At 35.9% G+C, this 25,680-nt stretch overlaps 1 protein-coding gene across 1 annotated transcript; it reads right to left on the bottom strand.

The window, feature by feature from the left end:
* On the bottom strand, positions 1-24,352 carry LOC110448521 (the record flags this gene model as incomplete). Its single annotated transcript, XM_021494802.1, has 8 exons — positions 23,115-24,352; positions 16,222-16,284; positions 15,200-15,231; positions 5,055-5,136; positions 4,699-4,770; positions 3,703-3,761; positions 2,997-3,195; positions 1-53 (listed from the first exon to the last, which is right to left on the bottom strand). Coding segments are annotated over exons 1-8 (1,644 nt in total), but the record flags the coding sequence as incomplete, so codon positions are not given.
* Between the last annotated feature and the right edge of the window lie 1,328 nt (positions 24,353-25,680).

Here is a 25,680-nt window from a genome sequence, read left to right as displayed (position 1 = left end):
CTTTGACGCCATTCCATGTTTGGCTTGGTCAATAGCGTCTGAGGGTCCAGGATCTAGATATAATAACATTGTTTAAGAAAACGGGTTATATCGAACGTCAACTTCATTCATATGAACCCCAACCCCCAATCCCCAACCTAACCCCCTACCCCACATGTATGTTAAATCATTACTTTTCATTTCTGTGGCACATGCTTAGGTTTATTTCAGGGGGAAATGATAAAACAAATACAGATTTTAAACGCGGTCAAAATTATGTCTACAACACTTCATGGCTAACAAAGGAAATAGTTAATGCTGATATTAAAACAATACATAGGGATAGTTAAAATACAATTTAAAAATAAACAATACGACATTTAATGCTTCTTTTAAAATAAATAATGCCGATAATGAATCCTTGTTTCAGAACAGGTTGAAATGATTTTCAATGATTATATTGAATAAAACTATTTCGAGGATTCTTAATGTTTATTTCTGAAAATTTAGTGGGAATAGTTAATGCTTTTTTTTCTGAATATTTTGGTTATTAATATGGCTTTGTTTATAAATAGGCCATTTCTTTCGTTAAGCTTAATAAAAGAGGCTATTCCTTCATTTTGATGTAAGACGTAGTTATATCAGTGTTATTTATCAAGGAGAACGCTGATGAACTAGAAACGCAACAAAAATGTTGAGTACAAGAATGCCTACATCAACGTGTATGTCCAGCCTGTAACGTGACACTGTAGAACTTTACAGGTATCAACGATGACATTAATGAACTCAATAACTAATTGTTATTGATGTAAATCGGTCGAGGCCTTCGATTCCGTTTCTTTTTCCTAATCGTGACGTAAGCCGATGTTGGAATGTTACGGATACTTAGCCCGAAACCGAAGTAACCCGATGTCCCTCAGTTACACGTTACTGTTGTTTTTTCTCGCACCTTTTAGTTCGAAAAACTATTCAATTACTCTTTATTCTACAAGTAATCCGTCAGGACCTTCACATACATATATTAACATTTGCATGGCATTGTCACTATATGTATATAGGCTATCTGAAAGCTGTGTCGTTGATGGGACTTACAATATCATGCACCACGAGTCATAATTATTAGCGTATTAATACAACACCGACCGGAACTACTATATCCAATGTAAACAAACATGACGGCTGCTGAAATATCGCTGGGCATTACGAAACCTGACAATAAAATTGTAAATGTATATAAAATTAAAAAATATTAATATTAAATAAAAGCAACTTTTATTACAACAAAAACAAGACCGAGGACTTCAATATCGTACAAAGTTCACATCAGTCAAAATAACCATTGCCGGCAATGGAAACAATTTTAACACTCATGCAATTTATTAGAAATATCGTCGTTACACTGCACTGCACTGATCCACAGGGGTTCGTTAGGGGTTCCTTACAAATGTCTGAAATACACATGCTATAAACCTAATGATATCAGTCACAGCACACATAAACATACACAAGGCATATGTGTATTTCAGACATTAGTAACGAACCCATGTGCTCTGTCGCAAGATCACTAACTTCAAACGCTATCAGTATCACGTGTCTATCAGCCATGGTTTCCTCAGTTTATGACGACATGTCAATTAACAAGACTGTTGAAGAATCTACCGACTGTATTCAGGTTCCCATACAATCAGCAAATAAATTCATGCTTGGATTCTTCACAAATTCGAACTTTTCTCTCTGCTTTTTCAACTTCAAAAAATAACTTCCTCGTGTAGGGCAAGGTCGGATTACGGTGTTTACTGTATTTATCCATGCGCGAAATTTGTTCTAACTTTCAGCTCAGATTTCTATTGATAAACTTAAATAATCCTATAGACAAGTCATACGCAATTGTATTGATACTGAATTGTGAAATTTTAAAGTACTACTTTGGTTGCCAATCAGCACGCAACAACACGCTGTTCCATTTATTGAACGAATTTGTGTGGACTGTCGATAAGGCGGGAATTTTAATTTTTAAATATAAATTGCAAGTTAAAAAGGACATTAAAGGCAGGGAAAACGTAAATATAAGTATTGAACTGTTTTTGTATGCTATTTATGCTCTATTTGAACGACACTGCTTTGCAAGCTAACAAATCATAATGCAATAGCGCGCATTATGATGTTTGCTTGCAAAGCTGTGTCATTCAAATAGAGCATAAATACCATACAAAAAAAGTTTAATGCTTTATGGCCTCCTCACTACTAAAGCTACGTTTGAATGCTTCAGGGTAAGCAATGTTTTCCGCCCTTACAAAGAAGAAAACGTATTTCACATTGTACATTATATATTATCTACAACATCATAAATCTAAAACAAATCCAAAACAAAACAATACATGTTACGACAAAACATTATATCTATAATGCAGATTATCAATTTTGAGCATTAGCGCGCGGATGAATATATTGCCTGCTGAAGATTCCGCAAAATGTGGCGGAAAGGTGTGACACAGATCGGACGACATAAACAAAAAATCTTGTACGGGATATCACGCGGGGTAATCCTGTCTGAGGTGCGAGGAACATATGTCTTAATATGACGTCGTAGATAACACTCAATGGTATCACAGACGTACACATCGAGTGTGTGCACAAGTGTGGATGTTTGCGAGAGTACTTTGACGTCAGATAATAACATGTTTAGTCATGTTTTTTAGTCATCATAAACATTTGTTCTTAAAATTACATGTTAGATATTCTGGTAATGCTCAAGATTATTCGAAAAAAGGGTCAATTTTCTGATAAAAAAGTCGGACCAAACATCGAAGGACGAAGACGATTTGTATTGATATAAAGTCATCATATCGTGAAATGGCGCTTAAATATTCGGAATTCACTTGAAACAAAATGTAAGGTCCAGTCAAAAGTGTTACACACGTTTGTGATGTAAGTGTCCACATCCTATCATGGCTGAACAATGTACCAGTACAATAAGACTACGTAAGTAAAACTACTAAGAGGTGTTGATTTCATACCTGGCACGGGCGGTTTCACGTGTTGTTTGAACCTCTCGTTTGCAGTCTTGCCATAAAAGATACTTGCTGTCGACCTCTTCCCCTTCCCTGGCATTTTCTCTAAAGATGGTTTGTCACCATCGCTTACTGAATTGGTGATTTTGTTCTTCCAAAAGTTCTTGTACTCAGTTTGAACTTTCAATAAGCTCTCTCTTACTCTCTGAAATAGTTAAATTATTATTTGGTACAAGTATGCTGTTTGTTGGTACTGACGATACTATCATAGTTATCTGCAAAATTGTCATGTTGTCAGACAATTTAGGTTATATATTACAGGTTATTTGCATATATCGCAGATACTGCGAACTGTCCATTTCTTGATAGTTAAAAAACTGCATCGACGTTTTTTCCAAATTATTTTCCCTCACTGTTAAAAATGGATAAAGGATTTTGACCTGGAATGCCAAAATATACACTCTCATATTCATGTTTTTATACAGTTTAATATTTTCCAAAGGCTTTTGGCGTATAGTACTATGTACATATTCATATTTCTTGGAATTGATGTGTTTGAATTATATCGCTTGAAAAGACTATTATCTTATTTATTGTGTGATAATAAACACTTTTTATGCATTTTAACTTAAATTTCTATCACAGCCCCTAAAAGCTTACATGAACTTAAAATGTAACCCAAGTTTGAGTGCTAAAGCAATATAGTGGTTACCAGTGGTACTTTGGATAAGGTGCTTTCAACTGAATCGGACTCAGACTTGGGTCTTCGACCTGTCGAAATATGAATATCAAAATATCAACACTCATCTTCACATTACAATGTTGCATTACCAACAAGAAACTGTTGCAGAAAGATTTTTCATATTTATAAAAAGAAATTTATTAAAGTAAATAGTTGTGAATACTCACTAATGTGTTTGGATAACGAAATAAGGAAGTGAATTTTAAAGCCAAACTTGAAAAACAAGAACCATCAGCTACCTTTATCAAGCCTATATTTCCTACACCGAGAGAAGACCAACGGTTTTTCGCCATCTTCACGTCTGTTTGCATCAGTTACCACCTATGCTCAATTCTTGAGTATAAACAATTATTTAATCATGTACTAATTAGGTCACATCACGACAGGAAGAAAAAAAGAAAAAATAATAAGTCATCATCGGTATTTCAGGTGTTACGCTCACTTACGCTTTCTGCACCCCTGGAAATTATGTCAGGGCAAAATTAAAGGCACGCGGATACCTGTTACCTGTCGTTTGAAGATTACAAAGGACCGACATCCTTTAAAGCAGGTTAATTTCACCGTTATGCTTGCCGCGGGATCAAAATTAATGTACATCACATGATCAAACTACTGTATACCGGGAAATTTACGCCTAATCAATGTTTCGGCAATAAAATCCATTTTCACCCAATACTGAATTCACAATTCTCATTTAATTACATCGTATACTATTTTGTTTACAAATGTTCGCTGTAATGACAAAATTCGATGTAACTGAGGAGGGCGAAAAAAGCGAAAATTAAACTGCAGCGGAAATGTCCTGGTATACAGTAGTCTACTTGTATCATCCACAGGGTGGCGCACACCGAGTCGCGATGTTTTCACGAAATAATCTATGGGTGCAGAAAGCGTAATTGAGCTTAACCTCTGGAGTATCGAGAATAAGTGCATGCAAAGGTTAGCCATTTTGAAATTATGTGTCACCTCCTAAAGTCAACCTTTCCGCGTCCGCTATTTCATCGTATGGGTGATCATCTTCATCTTCGGAGTTAAGTCCTGTAAAAGAAATACACATATACTTTTATAACTGCGAACCAAGTAGGAATTAATAAGTTGGCGAAATTATCCAATAATTTACCTTTTCTTCCATAATATAACATAATATGTTCATTGCATATATTTATATTTACTTTTTATGTTCTTGTTTTTATATATTGGTCTGTTCCTTAAATATTCAAGTCATGCTGCATATGTTCTATTTCCCGATACAAATAAAATATTATAGTTAACGTACAGAAATAAGGAAAAAGAATTTATAACCTATCTGGTGTGATGAATACCTTGTGGCTGTGAAGAGTATAAAGACGGATCGTTAACCTCATCCTTGCTTGGGAAAGACTTGCTTCTGCTTGTCTTCTGTTTCTGTGGACAAAAATATAAGCAGCATGGATGTCTGTAAAGAGGTAACACAAAAGAAAAAAAAAGAATCTTTTGTTTGATTTCTGTAGATCTATTGTTTGATTTCTGTAGATCTATTGTTTGATTTATATAGGCTATTGTTCGAAGACAATGCATCAAAAGGAACCTATTGTTATCGATTTAAATGTCTATTGTTATCGATTTGTATGGCCTATTGAATTAGAGGTACACAGGTGTCCAGAGGTCAACGTCCTGCGTTGGGATTATCTCCCTGGTGCCCCACATCACCTACTGATGGCCATGACAAGAATAGACTTGTTTTTAATGGTAAGGTATGTGCTAGTGCTTGTGGATTTCGAAGTCAATCAAGAAATGCGGTCAGTAGGGAAAACCCTACATAGCGTGTGCAGAAATAGGGAGTAATCTGTGACAAAAATAGAATGTGATCTCTCAGCTCTGATGAATTTTTCAAGAATGTGGTCACTGTGAAAAAATTATTAATCGTTTGAGTGTATTGAATTCAAATATTTTCAAATGTTAACCAGATATGTTCTCATTTGTGGCCGGAAAAAAGAATTTCTCTCCACTTAAGATTTAACTGTACACTAAACAGCTTAAAACACCCGATCAACAAGGACTACTTTAAACTTTAAACATTTTTGTTCATACAATAGGTTGTCATTCACAAGGTTGTAGAATTAAAACAAAAAACTAAATAAAAAACTGAGTGCTATTCAGAAAACTGTGAAATACTTAACAAAAAAATGGAAGAAAACAGAAGCTAAAGTGGAGAAAAAATTGGATATTTCTAGTGAGGAATCTACCCACGATGGATATAGTACGCAAGCTGCATCAACATAACATGCTTACAGACTATATGGTGGAAGACATAGAGACAGAAAGAAACAAGTATGAAAAAGCCAGAACAGTTTTGAGTTAATCAACCAGAAGAGGACCATCTGCATTTAGTAAATTACGTGAGAGTTTGATAAATTTAGGAAGACAGGATATAGTATGTGATTTGGACATGTCTGATTAGGTCAACAGATCTGTGGCATTGTATGGATAGGTCATTTGAGTTATAATTAGACTTTTTTTCGGTTAGATACAACCTATGATAGGATTCTGTATTTATTTCCACAGACTTTGTACATAAGATCTATAAATAGAAGTTTTGGATAGCAACAGTCTCTCGACAAAAATATATAATAGTTACCAGAGATTTCCTTAGGAAAAAAATTTCATGGAAAAAGTACTGAAAAAAACTTGTGTTTTTAATGAAATGGTACATGTTAGTGCTTGTGTCCAGAGGTCAATATTCAATGTCAAAAAAATAGAACTTGTATCTGTGGGAGACATTATTAAAAATTAACCTAACAAGGTTAACCTGATCTTGTAGTTTGGATATTTTTGGTTAGAATTTCAAAAATAAAAACCGTTGACCAATCAGTTCAAACTTATTATTATAACTATGGTGATATGTACAATACTATAAATTAGCAGATGTCCATTTAAAAAAAGCATTTGTATAAAGTATATGTTGTTACGTACACAACATCAAATCTTTATCAATGAAAAACATTCTAAATCACATATTTGACAACACATTGAAGGATTTATCAACACTCCATCACGTTTGTTTTCACTGAATATTTGAATTCATCACAAGATACCTCTGAATTTCATTTGAGTTCACTATTTGCTTTTGAAGACTACCATCATAAAAAAAATCGAGAAAAGATCAAGGTAAGTGATTTTATTATAAATAATCCTTAAACAACAAGTCGATCTGTTTCAATTCCTGGTCTATATCTCATAACTTCTGACGAGATCCTTAGAGTTGTGGCCCTTTGAGTAGAATTTTGACGGAAAACATTTAATATATTTTCAGATGTCTGACAAATTCTCTCAGCAGAGATAACGTCCTATCCCTTCCAGGATGAACACTGGGTAGTGTTCTGGCTCAAGAGTCCTATGCATGCAGAATTCTATGACAGTCTAGGAAAATCATCAGGACATTACAGTAAACACTTTGATATTTTTTTAAGGAAAAACTTAACTTAAAACTTAAAATTTAACGTGCGAGTTCAAAGTAAAGGATCAGTCAGCTGTGGATATCACGTTTTGTTTTATATCTTGATGAAATGTAAAAATGTGGCGATGGTGAATATTATACATATGTTGGAACAATATGATTCTCCAGACAAACATGTATATGAATATGTATCCGATAATTTCAAATGCGTGTAAATAAAATAATGTGTGTAGCCAAATCATGGGTGTATGTTGTTGTCTATATGAGGTGATAAATATGTGTCAACTACTCATTTAAAGTCCGACTTAAGAGAAGGATACATCATGTCTTCAGACAACAAGCTATCCTGGTGGAAAAAGAGATCTCTATTACCTATTTAATCCCCAAAGACTATACTTATATCGGGCGCTACGATTTCCGGAAAGACGACTCTGACATTCGATATTTTAAAACAAGCTTCGGGCATGTTTGAAGAAAACCCGACAAAAATAGTGTTAGTGTACGGAGAGTATCAACCCTTACTAGAACACATGGAAAAAGATATACCTGGACTCATTTTACACCAGGGTCTCCCGTCTAGAGAAGAGATACATGAATGGAGTCAGGGAAACGGTCATACCGTTCTCAGTTTGGAAGACATGATGAATCAAGTGGCTAAAAACGAGGACTCCCTACAGTTATTTTGTGTGACGGCTCACCACAGAAGGGTGACTGTGATGTTTCTTACACAAAATCTATACATGCCCGGGAAGTATGCCAGGACCATATTACTAAATTGTCAATACGTACTGTTATTTAGAAACGTCCGAGATGCTCATCAAATCGTAACATTTGGAAGTCAAGTATTTCCAGGGAAAAGTAGTTTCTTTAAGTAAGCATACGAAAAAGCAATGAGTATTTCACCTCTGTCCTTCCTCCGAAAATAAATACAGACTGCGCACGCGCATACTCAAGATACCATCGTTTATTTACCAAAATGATAAATAACAAATACGTCATTTAGCATCTGTCAGGCAACATGAGTCGTTCAATGAGAGTACACGCATGTTATTTACAAGTATTGTACCAGGCAGGCGTTAAACAGAGAAAGGCCTTGATTCAGACCATAACAAATGCTCAGTTACATGCAGTGTGTGAGGTCGCCCTGAACGTGTATAGAGACCCTTCCCGGTGTTTACATAAAGAAACTCAAACCCTACAAAACTGCCATTCGATCACTGATAAGTCGACGTATAGGACGTAGGCGGAGGAAAGCTATACTATTAAGGCGTCAAGGTTTATGAACCTTTTTGATAAAACCTGCTCTACAGACAATTAAAGAATACAATGGCTCAGGAACTGATTCTGATTCCCAAGATAAAATACGAGATGATGGCGTCCCTTCAGAAAACGGCAACTAATATTGAAGGCAGTGCACCTGAAAAGAATGTCACGATTCAACAGGAAAACCCCACGACAAACTTGATCCAGCAGGAGACCCCCGAACTAGTCTGAATTATTCTGACGTTTTATCGATTTTTTTTATATCGGTCTGTCGTCGGTTAATTGACGACAGACCGATATAAAAAAAAAGTCGATAAAACGTCAGAATAATTCGGACTTCCCCCGAACCAACTCGTTCTTGGGCATTATGAAATTCGTTATTCCAAGTAAATCTGAGAAGAAAGCAGAAGGCCTACTGGATTTCCTGACCCCGTGGTTATAAAGAATTTTACAGTGGACTGAGAGAGCAATACGCGCCCTTTTCGTTTATCGTTAACACTGATAGTAAATCACTCCTGTTGTACAATACCTCCCCCTTTCAACGTGGTAATGGATAAAAGTTAAAAGAAGAAAAGTGAATTAGGGTCGAAGAAAACTAAAAAGACAGACATCAAATGAATTGAATTTTAATAAGTACACATGATTTTATACAAAAATTATTGCATTAAAATGAAATGAACATAAAGTCATTTGTTTATTTATTATCATAGGTCATTGAATTCACTCTCACATAATAGCATGTTAAATCAAACCATAGCATTACTGTATTTACTGGTTTTAGTGTTTCGAAATGTGGATAATAAACGTGTCAATGAACAAAAAATGGTACGTTGAGTTGTACAAAAAACGTCACACGAACAGAAATTTAGAAAAACATGTGTCGAAAAATCGAACCGAGACATGTACAAAAGTATTAATTTTGAACGAAACATATATAAAATAAAGATTTCTTTTTTTTAAATGATTCATGTCTCTCAATAGTATTTGATTATTTGTTCGCGAATCAAAAATGATTTTTTTCTGTAACAAAAACGAGTCCAAACAAAAATCGTTTCACAGAGTTGTACAAAAAATGTTACGTGAACAAAATATTAAACAGTTTGTAAAAAAAATCAGGTAATGAACAGATCTTTTTAAAGAAAAACGTTTCACCTGTGTCTCATAGGCGTTAGATTTTTCTTTCTATCGAATCAAAATGAAAACGTCTTGTTATAACAAAACCGATCCATAAAAGGAAAAAAGTTGATAAAGATGGTACAAAACCATGAGTGAAAAATCATTTCATTAATCATATGGGTATTTTATCACTGGCCCGTTTTAATGGTCATCTCAAATGTAATAACCAAACGGTAAGCTGTCAAATGTATCCCGTTGGATACAACGCTGTGTATGTACTATTTTGTATTTTCTTTCTTCCACAGAAGAATATATTTTTCGTTTTCGTTTTTCTCTAGTTATTTTGTTAGGATTTGTCAAGGAAATGGTATTTTCTTTGCTCTGGGTTTTTTTTTCTTTTTCTGAGGTTGAACATCTTTTTCTCTTTCTTTTTGGTTTAGGTAATTTGTTAGGTTTTATCGACGAAAGGGTACGACAGGATCATACTGACTTGTTTCTTCAAAATGATAGACTTCAATAATTTTTCAAAATTCTGTAACCCGTCTCGACGGCTTTTACTAATTCTGGTGTACACAACGTACCTATCATGGTCCGGGCATTGTCGTCACAACAACAAGGATCATGTTTCTGTTTGTCTGCACAAGTGTGACAGAGGGCAAATGTCATCATACCATTATATTTTTTGGGTAGCACGGGATGGTACAATTGTCTCTTTATGGTAGGATGTTTAAGTATAGCGTTCGTTCTACCCCCAAAGAAAGAGTCTCTAGGATCAAGTCTCTCTTGTATATCGATATTCTCGACAAACTTTTTTGCCCATGACTTTTGCCCATTTCTGTCCGTTAAGTCATTGTCCTTTCGTAATTTAACCTCCCACGACTCTTCTAAGTATTTTGTTCGATACACTATAGAGCAGACACCGGCAATGGTAAGGTCATGAAAGGGATCTACTCCAACACTGTGCGTTTTTTCCGATTTATTCTCGTCGGTCCCATCCCCTGTTATGTCTAACTGGATGTTCCTAAAAGTCAAACACGCCTTTCTTAAAATGTCAACATCACTACGACAATACTCTATGTTTTCTTTCTTAAAGTCAAATATATGTCCATTTCCCATTTTTTCTTCGTGCCAATTTATTTTTCACGTTCTTCTTATGACATTGAATCGCAACCATAATAATGTATGTTAGGGTAGGGACCACAGTAATTTTGATTTATTTCTTTGTTAACAAAATGGGAGAAATATCCTTTTTGAGTTCTGTTAACATGAACGTATCGGGTAATTGCCCCAGTTTCATGGGTAAAACATTAACAGAATCAAGGACTCGTATGTTGAGTCCTCTTTCTACTGTCATGTACATAATTTTTGAACCCGCGTAAATAATATGTGTGGGCCTTAAGGAATTGTCTATAAGATATTCTAATAAGAAATATCCGTCGTATCCCTTCATGTTATTAGCCATAACTGTAAAGTCTTTGTGACTTTCGTTAAAAAGGCATTTACAGAAATCCGAATTGGTCGAAGTTCCTCTGAAAATGACTTCCCTGAAACCACAAGTCTCTTCACAGGGATTCTTTTCGGAACATTTTTCTTTCATATTATACGCGCTGCATTTTCTACACCTCGTTCCACAACTGTTACATTTGGTACTAGGTGCTATGTCGTCGTCTATACAAAGCTCACATGCAGTGTGAGCTATCACCAGATTTGGTCTATGTTGACTTTTGTTACAACTACTCTGGTGACAGTTTACACAACGCAAGCAAGTTTTACAGGGATCTGGCTCGCATTTACACGCCTCACAGGCAGGGTTACGCCTGAATGAGTAACCTTCCTCACAAGTCATAATGTAGTCTGACTGGCCACATTCAAAATCGAAAACAAACATATTTGGACCTTTCTTTACAGGGGTTCAATGCTCAAAGATAGCAGAGATGGTTACAAGCTACGAACTCATTACACCCCTTACACAGATATTCACCACACCTGTGCTGTTCCGGTTTCCGATTCAATGTATCAATTACTCTTTTACATGTTGTACACTTCCGATACAAATTACAATTAGACAGTGGTACTGGGTTGTTTTTCCTTTTTTTTTGCAATTGAAGATGACGATTAAAACAAGCCAGTGACTTACAAGCCATATGACAACTTCGACAGCTGACAAACCCCCATTTGTCATCATCATGACAGCCCTTTGATGCGCATACAATACAGCTCATGCACATTGATGTTTAGTTAGAGAAGCTATCAGGCAATTTGTGCAAAATTTTGATGTTCCAAACAAACCTTGGATTTTCGAAATAGCGTCGAAATGGGTATCATTTACGAAGTAAATGTATATCCTTTGCTTCTGACTGTCTTCGGCGGGTACACTGTAAAACTTGTTCCCCATTGAGGCAGACACAACCAAAACATCTACATTTAAATACTCCTCAAACTCTTTAATGTCATTCAGAATTAGCTTTCTGATATTCCCAGCAGGTCTCACATTAATCAAAAGCCAGAAATTCAGTAAATCCTGTGTATTTCTCCATTGTCTTGGATTTCTGAGTTGCTTAAAGTACCAGTAAGGACAGGTTCTATATTTCAAAATCAATTGTTCAAGAGAAATTTTGGGATCATTATCTAATTGTGTCAATTCGTGCCATTCTTCGGTCTTTACGTAATTTGCACTAAGGAATGCCATGATGATTGCTCTTGACATACAAGAATTATCAGTATTAATTATTTCTATAATAGAACGTTTTCGTTTTAAAGAATTATTATCGCCCGAAAGAGATGTTATGAATTCACCCCTCCCTCCTTTTAGAAGTTCCATTGTACCCATATCAACCCAAAAACTGTCATTAAGAGACAAACATCATGACTGTTAAGAACTTCTTCTACCTCTTCAATGACGTCACGACCACTTAGTCTGTCGGGAGGTCTAAGGGGCACCACGATGGGATTACTCAATCCATCATGGTGAATAAAAAGACTTCCCAAAGCTCTGAAGACCTTCGGTAGCCTTTGCAATGACGACATCAAACAAGATCTCTAATTTTTTATACATGTCTGATAATTTCCCCCCATCCCTACTTTTATCAAATCTTATCTCGTAATGGACGTCTTTCACAGAACTTTTTAATGTTTTTTCTCTAGTCTTAGTCATACTATAACTTAACTCTTCTTCTTCCCCTCCCACCTGTGACACATTTCCTGGCACTGGGGACTGAATATGACTGGGATCTGGCACTGGTGACTGGCACCTGCTAGCTGCAGACTCCAGAAATAGTCGTCTCCGTTTCGGAGGTGACAGTTCTGCACAGCTAAGTACCCTTATGTCTTTGTGAGATCGTTCATGGTGATAGTATTCATCGTAGTCCAAGAAATTTTCCCTTGGGCAAAAGAAACTGACGTTTTTCCTTTGCACTACATTCAAAACAAAAAATTGATATTAAATGAATATTTTCGTGCTCCCTGTAGTCTTCATAGGCAGCAAAGGTATCAAGGGCACAACAGGAACAGATGAATTTGTCAGACATCTATAAATACATTAAATGTTTTCCGTCAAAATTCTACTCAAAGGGACACAACTCTTAGGATCTCGTCAGAAGTTATGGGATATAGACCAGGAATTGAAACAGATCGACTTGTTGTTTGAGGATTATTCATTATAAAATCACTTACATTGATCTTTTCTTGATTTTCTTTTTATGATGGTAGTCTTCAACAGCAAATGAAATTCAAAGGTAACTTGTGATGAATTCAAATGTTCAGTGAAAACACACGTGATGGAGTGTTGATAAATCCTTCAATGTGTTGTCAAATATGTGATTTAGGATGTTTTTCCTTGATAAAGATCTGACGCTGTGTACGTAACAACATATACTTTATACAAATGCTTTTTTTAAATGGACATCTGCTAATTTATAATATTGTACATATCACCATAGTTATAACAATAAGTTTGAACTGATTGGTCAACGGTTTTTATTTTTGAAATTCTAATCAAAAATATCCAAACTACAAGATCAGGTTAAACTTGTTAGGTTAATTTTTAATAATGTCTCCCACAGATACAAGATCTGGACACAAGCACTAACATGTACCATTCCATTAAAAACACAAGTTTTTTCAGTACTTTTTCCATGAAAAATATTTCCTAAGGAAATCTCTTGTAACTATTTTATATTTTCGTCGAGAGACTGCTGCTATCCAAAACTTATATTTATTGATCTTGTGTACAAAGTCTATAGAAATAAATACAGAATCCTTTCATAGGTTGTATTTAACCGGAAAAAAATCTAATTATAACTCAAATGACCTATCCATACAATGCTACAGATCTGTTGACCTAATCAGACATGTTCAAAACACATACTATATCCTGTCTTCCTAACTTTATCAAGCTCTCACGTAGTTTACTAAATGCAGTTGGTCCTTTTCTGGTTAATGAACTCAAAACTGTTCTGGCTTTATCATACTTGTTTCTTTCTGTCTCTATATCTTCCACCATATAGTCTGTAAGCATGTTATGTTGATGCAGCTTGCGTACTATATCCATCGTGGGTAGATTCCTCACTGGAAATATCCAATTTTTTCTCAACTCTTGTGTTATTTTGTTAAGTATTTCACAGTTTTCTGAATAGCACTCAGAAGTTTTAGTTTTTTGTTTTAATTCTATAACCTGGTGAATGACAACCTATTGTATGAACAAAAATGTTTAAAGGAGTCCTTGCTGATCGGGTATTTTAAGCTGTTTAGTGTACAGTTAAATCTTAAGTGGAGAGAAATTATTTTTTCCGGCAACAAATGAGAACATATCTGGTTAACATTTGAAAATATTTGAATTCAATAGACTCAAACGATTAATAATTTTTTCACAGTGACCACATTCTTGAAAAATTCATCAGAGCTGAGAGATCACATTCTATTTTTGTCACAGATTACTCTCTATTTCTGCACACGCTATGTAGGGTTTTCCCTACTGACCGCATTTCTTGATTGACTTCGAAATCCACAAGCACTAGCACATACCTTACCATTAAAAACAAGTCTATTCTTGTCATGGCCATCAGTAGGTCATGTGGGGCACCAGGGAGATAATCCCAACGCAGGACGTTGACCTCTGGACACCTGTGTACCTCTAATTCAATAGGCCATACAAATCGATAACAATAGACATTTAAATCGAACACAATAGGTTCTCTTTGATGCATTGTTTTCGAACAATAGCCCATAGAAATCAAACAATAGATCTATAGAAATCAAACAAAAGATTCTTTTGTTTTCTTTTATGTTACTTCTTTACAGACATTCATGCTGCTGATATAACTTCACATTTATTATATATTCGAAAGGTTCAGGAGTTGAATAAGCATAACATTTAATTCCGAAATAATTGAAACGCTGCAGTATAAATTTATGCTTTGTTTCACTCTCTGCACTAACTTACCGTCTTTTGTAATAGATGCTTCCTTACTTTTTATTTTGAGTGATTATACGCTGGGACAAGGTGTATAGCTGGACATATATAATTCACTTCTATTTGTAAGGAGTTCAGTAAATCGGTCAGCATGCCGCTTTAGGTTATTTAAATTATGTCATTTTACCGGGCTGCTTTCGATATAACACTGCAAATAACGACCCAGTCTCAAAGTAACTTACTGGTAGAACTGGCGGCTTTGTTTTGTTGGGACCTGCAATTATTGAAACGACACAAAATGGCATGTTAGTAGTACTGTTTCATTCAAAAACTCATTGTTTAATAGATATTGTTATTTCAGATTGCCTGAAAACCTTTTAAGTAACCGAGTCGCAATCTGTGGGAAAATTCTGCAGTTAAAATGTGAGTCATACAATTTCATAAATGTTAGTAAATTGGTATGAAAAGAATAAAAATCGCAATAACTTAAATTTCTGTCAATTTTTTAGCATGCGATATCGTTTCACGACTACAATTTATCTCACCGCGCGCAGGATTGAAGCCATGTTTATGTTATCATAATGCATCAGCAAATTCATGTGGTGTCACAAAATCAGAATCGAACAATGGCGATTAATTGTTCGACTGGATCAGAGTAAAGTTTACATAATACTTCGTGTTCGACAGGGTCAGAGGTAATGTTTACACAATCCACGTGCTTTCATCTTAATTGATAATTGGTATGCAAATATCATAATAGCAGAAGAAGCGTGCCCAAAGAAATATCGTCATTTTCCAAGAGTCCACTGGGGCATACGTGGCAATCGGTAAATTGAATGATTTACGGCACGTAAGACAATACAATTTAATTCCTTTTTTTTTCATACCTTTGACTCTTTTTTCATCCTTAGTGTAGTATTAACGGAAAATTGATAATTTTTGCTATGAAAGAAAATAAAGGCAGTTTTTCCTGCTAATAAGAAAAAAAGAGCTGAGATTAGCAGCACGATACCTAAATAACATCATTTCATTAGTCTGTACGGAATAAATATCGGCCATTGTAAAACTACCTTTTTGAATAAAAAACCCAGTAGGAGTATGAAATTCAGTATGGCATTGAATAATGAATGGAAAAATAGAATATTGTAGTCATAAAATAGTAGACAAAATTGGAAACTTCATAACCAGTATAAACATGAATTTCTTTTGGTCTGAGTTTTCTTAATACATAGAAACAGTATCTTTTTTACTTTGAGCATCTTACCAGGTTTGGACATATTCGGTGGCGGACCAATGGGCTCATAATCGCTATCATCGTCATCTGGTCCTTAAATGAAATATTTGTAAAAAGGTTGATAGGAAAGTCGACCCGGAACTATTAATTCACTCCAAAGGCTAGTACTTAACTGCTTGACCTAAAGGGATGTTACTTTTAGCCCAATAATTAGTAACGACCTAGACTACTAAAGGGGCCGCGGTGGCCAAGTGGTTAAGGCTTCTGCCATTCTGCTACCAATAGCCCTCCACCGCTGGGTCGCGGGTTCGAGACCTACGTGGGGCAGTTGCCAGGTACTGGCCGTCGTTCGGTCGGTTTTTTCCACCACCAAAACCTGGCACGTCCTTAAATGACCATAGCTGTTAATAGGACGTAAAACACAAACAAACCTAGACTTCTTAACTGTATCCTTAGGCACAAAGGTTATTTTCATGAAGAGGTCTCCTCTTACTTGGTACTTCATCACCCACCCACCAAACATATTTGAAAATATAGATTGTTTTTGGTTTGTTTTTGTTTTACGTCCTACTTACAGCTATGGTCATTTAAGGACATGCCAGGTTTTGGTGGCGGAGGAAACCCAGAGTTACCGGAGAAAACCCACCGCAGCCCCCAAAAACTATATCGAATAAGGACAGTGATCAATGTCGAGACAGGATGAGGATGTTAAATGCTTGTGCAGCAGACACTTGAACCTGAAAGAGAGGGAGTAATATTATACAGCACTTATACACACTTGTCACCCCAAGTTCGGTATCGAATCAACTAGGAAGATAATGATAACATATTTTAATATTTAAAGTCCTAAACTTGTCGATGTAAATTTTTCCGGGTTTTACACCCATTGGGATCTTATACTCGATCATTAATAAATTAAAAAATACAGATTCCGCTCAAATCTTTTGTTTATAGCTTTGGCTTATGAAGAAGGACTATAATTAAATCCGATCTGCATAATATCTGTAATAGGAATCTTTCAAAGATAGGAACAAATCTTTACTTTTTTACCTTTATTTTTTAAATTGTTTATATGACTTTCTAACATTCCTCCTCCTCCTCTATGCCCTATATCCAACCTTACCTTTCTCCACGGACAGCTAAGTCAGACAAATATTCGTTATCCTGAAGAACAATTAAGTGTCCAACTTCGCTTATGTCAACGCACATCACTAATATCCCTTAGATTATAATTAAACAGTTGTAAGATTTCACATTTAATACTTATGGACATATTTATTTTAGGTTCTGAATATATGATTTTGGGCAGATTACATATGCAATTGAATAACATTACTAGGTTACAAAATATGTGTTGACGTTTAATACATGTTATGTTAATGTTATGCATAAGATATATTGTAATTGACTTCCTTTTCTTGTGAATCTTATTTTCGCGATATCGACAGTATTTTTAAACATGTATTTTGACATTTTCAATGGGTTTTTTATTGTTCTTAACTTGTTTAATCTTTCATGAAGTAATGACATGTATTCGTGACGTCATTGAAAACATGTTTGGATCTTAATTGTTTCACTTTTTATTCGGAAAAAACAGACATTGAGCATGTTGAGGTTGTTTATCTCTGTACAGGTAGATATAGAAGAAAAAGTACCTGGCTATATGATATTGAACGATTGGAGATCTAGATAAAAGCATTACCATCGATTTCAGGTAAAGAGAGTTGCTAATCCTGTACAGCCTTTAAGGCTCTGATTCCCTTTCTGGTTAACATTGAATATATTCACCAAAGACATACGATTACATTACAGTAATCAGTCTACTAGTTAAGTCACTGACTTAAAAGACAGACTAAAATAATCTTCATTACTTAAGGAAGTACAATGTAAGTACTTACAAGGTATGGTGCTTGTATTAATTTGCTAGCCTACCTCCGACCAACATCATAAGATGCATGCCTATTCCTGATAGAACGGGGCATGAAATAAAGAAATCACGCTTCACTTTGAGAAACTTCGGAAGACGGGACTTCCACTTCGAGGGACTACCTCAGAATGGGTCTCTGAACTTTCGATATTTTTAATTTGCCAGACCACAAACTGTTTGATGTGGTATTACTATTGTTTAATGTAAACTTGAATGTTGTATTGCACTTACTTATGTGTATTACAAAATCATTTTTGACTGTGAAAAAAACTTAAAACGAAATTCTGTATTTTGCCCTAAACCAAAATAAAATATAATGGATATAGGCGTTATCTTTTATTCTAATGATAAAACACATATTGAGGTTTATTTTTTTTGAAGCCTAAGGCGGCTACGCTATTGATTAATTTTAATCTGGTGAATATATTGTTTACAATGATATTCAGAAAGTGAATGTGCTCTTACCTGTGTTGATGAGCAACTACAAGGTCAAACGTGTATTTATCACCAGAAGGATCATTAGATTCCATTTATACGCGAAATTGTTATTGTACTTATTTCTGTATATAATGGGAGCTTATAGCCTAAGTCGATGTAAACTTGCATATCTTGAAATGTAAATTAGGTATAGACAAGGTACAATTAAATAAGCTTGGGTTACCTTACAATAGTGGCTGGAGAGTTGAGGGGGTTAGGATACATGTCAATTCTAAAGTAAATATCAAATACAAGCCTAAATGAATAAATCATCATCCTGATCAGAACGCAAACAAGACATTTAAATAACTTCTTGTATAAATTGAATTCCTCGTTTACGAGAACATGTAATATGTCCCTAGCAAAACCATCATTTCGTCTGTAAAAAGGTAGTGTGGTTTTCGGCGGGTTATTATGTTGACACACAATAGGCTGTGTCATAATTTAAGTGATCTCATTAAAATGATATGTTAATAACACAATATCATTATAGTTATATCACCTAATCATTATAGTTAAATCAACTAATCATTATAGTTATATCACCTAATCATTATAGTAATATCACCTTATCATTATAGTAACATCACCTAATCATTAAAGTAACATCAACTACTCATTATAGTAATATCACATTATCATTATACAGTTGTGGGATCACACAACGTTACAAGATGTGCGGTGTGCGCACGATGTGTGCACGCTGTGTGAACGATGTGTGCACGATGTGCGAACGATAAAAATCTGGGCGATCAAATCTTGCGCACTTTTGTGTGCACGATGGACGAACGTTGTGCGATAACAATCGTGGGTGGTGTAAATTGAGGAATGCCTTAACAATATATACGGTTTCGTGTTTAAACATATAAACCTGATTTTTACGTATGTTTCTATATTCTACCTACACCTATAAACTTATCTTTATATCTATACTTTCTTAAGTTTAGAAATTGTGTTTTTGGTATTTTTAAACGACCTTAATTGACACCTGTGAAATCACAACACAGTCCCGTATACAGGTAAACATAGCCACTAGCCGTCTACATGTACCTGGACGGTAGTTTCCCCCCGCCCGCGGCGCTTACGTATTTCGTCGGGTAGGGCCAGGGGTGTAAAAACACAGGCGAAGGGGAGCTATAAGCAAACCGAATGCAAATAACAAATACTAAACGGTCACTGTAATGCTGTGTTACACGCATTGTACAACTGTACATAATCTTCATTACTGTGATGAGATATTACAATAATACATACAGTTTTCATTATTGCATACGAGCTTTCCGTATTTTTTCATTCCGTAATATTGATCTACAAATTGTACCCCATCGCACAGTTGTGCGGAGAGAAGCGCACAATGGGGCGAACGATTGTTAAATCGCACAGTTGTGCGCACCATGTGTGGACGATGTGCGGACGGTGTGTGAACGATGTATGCACGGTGTGCGCACGCTATTTTTGGTGCGTTGTGCGGTCACACAACTGTAGTAACATCACCTAATCATTATAGTTATATCACCTAATCATTATAGTTATATCACCTAATCATTATAGTAACATCACCTAATCATTATAGTAACATCAACTACTCATTATAGTAATATCACAATATCATTATAGTAACATCACAATATCATTATAGTAACACCACCTAATCATTATAGTTAAATCACCTAATCATTATAGTAACATCACCTAATCATTATGGTTATATCACCTAATCATTATAGTTACATCACCTAATCATTATAGTTACATCACCTAATCATTATAGTAATATCACCTTATCATTATAGTAACATCACCTAATCATTATAGTTATATCACCTAATCATTATAGTTATATCACCTAATCATTATAGTTATATCACCTAATCATTATAGTTATATCACCTAATCATTATAGTAATATCACCTAATCATTATAGTATCATCACCTAATCATTATAGTAATATCACCTTATCGTTATAGTAACATCACCTAATCATTATAGTAACATCACCTAATCATTATAGTTATATCACCTAATCATTATAGTTATATCACCTTATCATTATAGTAACATCACCTAATCATTATAGTAATATCACCTAATCATTATAGTTATATCACCTAATCATTATAGTTATATCACCTAATCTTTATAGTTATATCACCTAATCATTATAGTATCATCACCTAATCATTATAGTAATATCACCTTAACATTATAGAGACAGCACCTGATCATCATAGTGAAACCGCCTTATCATTTTAGAAAACTCACCTACTGACTATATATATATCACCCCATCTTATAGCTTTATCACCAAATCTTTAAAGTAACATCACCTTATCATCATTATAAAGATATCAACGCATCTTATAGTAACAATACCTAATCGTTATAGCAATGTTACTTACTCATTAAATTGGTATTGATTATAGCGTTATTATATAATCATAATCAATAGACACAACACATAAGTACACTTGCAATTTATGTAATATTCCCTTTACTGGTAACCCATATTAAGGTGCCGTACCTGCGACATCAGCTTCACCATACTATTACATAAACTACTTAACAAAGGTTTATACAGTTATTTCTAACATTTTCTTTAGGTTGGTAAGTATGGATTATGAAAAGTTCTTGTTACACTTCCAATAATTGTTTCTATGTGACGTTTCCGAATACGCCGCGATAGGCCAGTTCTAAATCGACATACGAGGGCTCATAGACTCTCGCACATCTATGATTAAACAAAACGTAGCTGAATCAAGTCATTTCGGTACATATATAACAACTATGTACATACGCTTACAGCGTAATCGACATCGATTTCTGGACAACAAGTACACATTTTACACCTTCATTGGCCAGTTGTCTGATGAATGTGACAGAGTACATATCGCATTAGTCATCGAAACGTCACAAAGAACACTTGTGGTTGTGTAGCAAGAGTTTTTCATATGGTTTATACAGTTGTTTTATTGGCTATTGTTTTGTTGCACTTCTTTTCTTTTCTCTGTGCACATCTACATAATATGTAGGTTCCTTTTACCAAGTTATTAAAAACCATACCAACAGTTCAGGAGAAGTTGCGCTGACAAGGATCATTGTCAGATGGACAGGCAGATGGTCTGTGTGATTTCTATATATAAACATACCCCTCAAACTTCATGTGTGGGTGTATAAATAAATATCTTATTGGATATATTTGTTTAATAATTTGCATCGATCAGTATTACATTATCTTATTTTATGTATAATTGGAGATGTCACCGCCATTCATAGATATATAAATATATATATAGAGGGTACTACAAGTTTCCATTTTATATAGGATTATTTATGAATATTAATTCATCAAATATTTTTAATTTAAGCGAGCCTCTGTTGAGCTGGAGGGAAAAAATCATAAATCACTTTAAAACCATTTGATAAATGTTATATATGCTTGTATAACCTATGTATCTACAAATGTATATATAGTAGTGTCATTATTTGTCAATATTGCTTTTAATATATTTGTGGTATTAAGCTATACGCGTTCGAATGTAACCGAAATCAGCCTTCCGTGTAATTTTGTACGTAACGCATTGCGGCAAAACTTTTAGGAAATAGCACGCGTAAATGCGAGTAAGTTAAGGGGCGGATGTGATGTAATGTGTTGTAAACCTGTTTGTCCAGTACGTATTGTCTATGTATAGTATTCCTAGTGTTGAATATTAGGTAGTTTACCTGGCGCACTGGTCACTTTGAACAGAACGGCCAGAGCGAACACAGCTTTATATTTGCACCTATACGTACAGTACTTTACCTAGCCAGCATAGAAATTGAAAGATGTAGCGGGCACTAGAGCCAAAAGCACTAAACGTAAGTACCCGTGTTTAAAATAGTAGTGTAATTCATTATAGTATCTATTGAATAATATATTTAATTAACGTAATATTTTTTGTTTAAAAGTAAAGTTAATATTTTGAAGTCTTTGTAAATTTAGAAATCGGACGTGGTCAATTTAGTAGACAAGTGATTTAATATATGTGTATATTGTTTCCTTTTATAGTGTTTATTGAACGAGCCAGACTGATGACTCGGCGGACGTTGTTCCGAAAAAAAACTCTTCACATTGAAGAGGTGGGTATTTTTACATATTTGTAATTTTGCTGTAGAATTAGATAAAGTGTAAACTGTAATTTCTATATAATATATAGATTGAATGTCAGATTGTAAAATACATATTCAGCTATTGTAAGTTATGTAACTGGCTACGGTCAGGTAGTTGTTTGACATGATTTAGCTTATGTGATTGTATGAATGTTTCAATATGTATAGTTATATGATGTATTTCATGTTACAGGGTTTTTTACAAGTAATATATTATTTATAAGAAAAGAACCCATGAGTTGTCATATATCCAAGCAAAGACGACTATTGCATACATTCATCCTTATCATTCAAGCTAAGACAGATATTGCATGAAAAATCTCTGTTACACGTAGGACATTACTGATGTACCAATATCTGGCTGTACCTACCCTTATTGTTAGACTGTGCCGTTGGTCTTCCTTGTAGGTTACCAGGTGTGCGTTTCTGTGGTCTAGGGGGCACTGGGGGTGGAGGTTTTCTAATATCCTTTTTCATGGGAATAAATAAAACTTTAGGATAATTCACAGTGTTAATAGTTTCTTCGATAACAGTTATAGTAGCATCCGTGTTTAGAGATGTCTTGGCCAATATCATCCCATAGTTGGGATCATCCAGCTGCTGTGGTATTTTAACCTCAAGCTGGGAAGTGGTAGCACTATCGAAAGGTATAACAACAATTTCTGAACCTTGTTTGCCCTTTTCGCTGGTTGACGCTTGTGCTTGCATAAAGGGATTGAGGGTACCAATGTAAACATCCTGTTCCATTACACTTTTGATCTCAATAAATTTGCCGTCAAGGGAAGAATCTTTTACCCTTGTGTAAGCAGTAACAGGCTGGCTTGGTGATTCTGCTTTACAGAATTCCACGGTCTGAGGAAGTGGATATCTGTCGATCAACTCTTGAATAGTGTACTTTGTATTGTCCGACACCAGAAGGCATTTTATCGGTTGTTCGAGACTAAGTTTGTATGTGTATCCATCACAGACACACGACAGCCCGCCTCCCTTCTCAACCTGACAGATTTCAAGGTCAGATTTAGCACTGATAGTGTTACCTTTTTTGTCCGTGAAGGCGTCGATGATACGTACATACCTTGGCCGTTCCTCTACCAGCTGAGGGACAGTTTGGTAGACCTTGTGTCCGGCATCACGACGATAAATGGTCATTTTCCGTTTGTACTCAACAGGAATGCTGATATCATCCTCCGCTAAAGTTCCTGTCTGTTTTCGTTTGCTTAGTGATTGAGTTCCACTTCCATCACCTGACTCCAATACACGACATACAACTTTGGTGATAGTCTTCTTACAGTGTATTTGCAGTAGATCCCCGGGTGTGAACCGCTCATCGTTAATCTCATATATGCCTTTATCTACCTTCACAAGGACTGGGATGCCAGAATTCTCAACAACTTCAGGTAAATTATAAGTTTTCTCCGACCATAAAAGCCTCCATGTCTTTTTGTTGATGGCCATGATTCTAAAGGGAAAATTAAATCAATGAATTCAGCGATTTAGCTATTCATATCCTGTTAGCATATATATAACTGTATGCATAGTCGGCTGTGACTTCTAGTGTTATAGTACAAGTACTGCGCAAGTGGCAACATAATACTTCTATGCCCACACACACACACATACACACCCACACACATACTCATACACACACATACACATACACACCCACACACACCCACACACATACACACCCACACACATACACACCCAAATACATACACACCCACACACCCACCCACATAAACGCACATACACACCCACCCAAACACACAAACACACCCACACACATACACACCCACACACATACACACCCACACACCCACACACATACACACCCACACACATATACACATACACACACATACACACATACACACCCATATCCACACCCACACCCATACACACCCACACCCACACCCACACACATACACACCCACACACATACAAACCCACCCACATACACACCCACACACATACACACCCACACCCACACACATACACACCCACACACATACACACATACACACCCACACACATACACACCCACCCACCCACATACACACCCACACTCATACCCACCACACACATACCCACCCACACACATACACACCCTCACCCACCCACACACACACATACACACATACAACCCACACCCACATACACACCCACACACATACACACCCACACCCACGCACATACACACCCACCCACATACACACCCACACACATATACACCCACACCCACACATACACACCCACACACATACACACCCACACACACACATACACACATACAACCCACACCCACATACCCACCCACACACATACACACCCTCACCCACCCACACACACACATACACACATACACCCCACACCCACATACACACCCACACACATACACACCCCCACACACACACACCCACACACATACACACCCCCACACACACACACCCACACACACACACCCACACACACACACACCCACACCCCCACCCACGCACATACACACCCACCCACATACACCCCCACACACATATACACCCACACCCACACACACACACACACACACATACACACCCACACCCACACACATACACACCCACACACATACACACCCACACCCATACACACATACACACCCACACACATACACACATACACAATACACACATACACCCACACCCACACCCACACCCCCACATACACACCCACACACATACACACCCACACGCACACACATACACACCCACCCACCCACACACATACACACCCACACACCCACACACATACACACCCACACTCACACACACACACACATACACACACACACACAGATTCACACCCACACACATACTCGGAGCAAAGTGATATAACGGAAAGTATTAAATAAAATAAATAATAATTATATTTGAGTTGAATGAATCTATTAGTAAAATTAAT

This window comes from Mizuhopecten yessoensis, unplaced genomic scaffold (assembly GCF_002113885.1).
Source record: "Mizuhopecten yessoensis strain PY_sf001 unplaced genomic scaffold, ASM211388v2 scaffold4111, whole genome shotgun sequence".
In the NCBI taxonomy this organism is placed as follows: Eukaryota; Metazoa; Mollusca; class Bivalvia; order Pectinida; family Pectinidae; genus Mizuhopecten; species Mizuhopecten yessoensis.
This window is presented reverse-complemented; position numbering and strand designations above follow the sequence as displayed.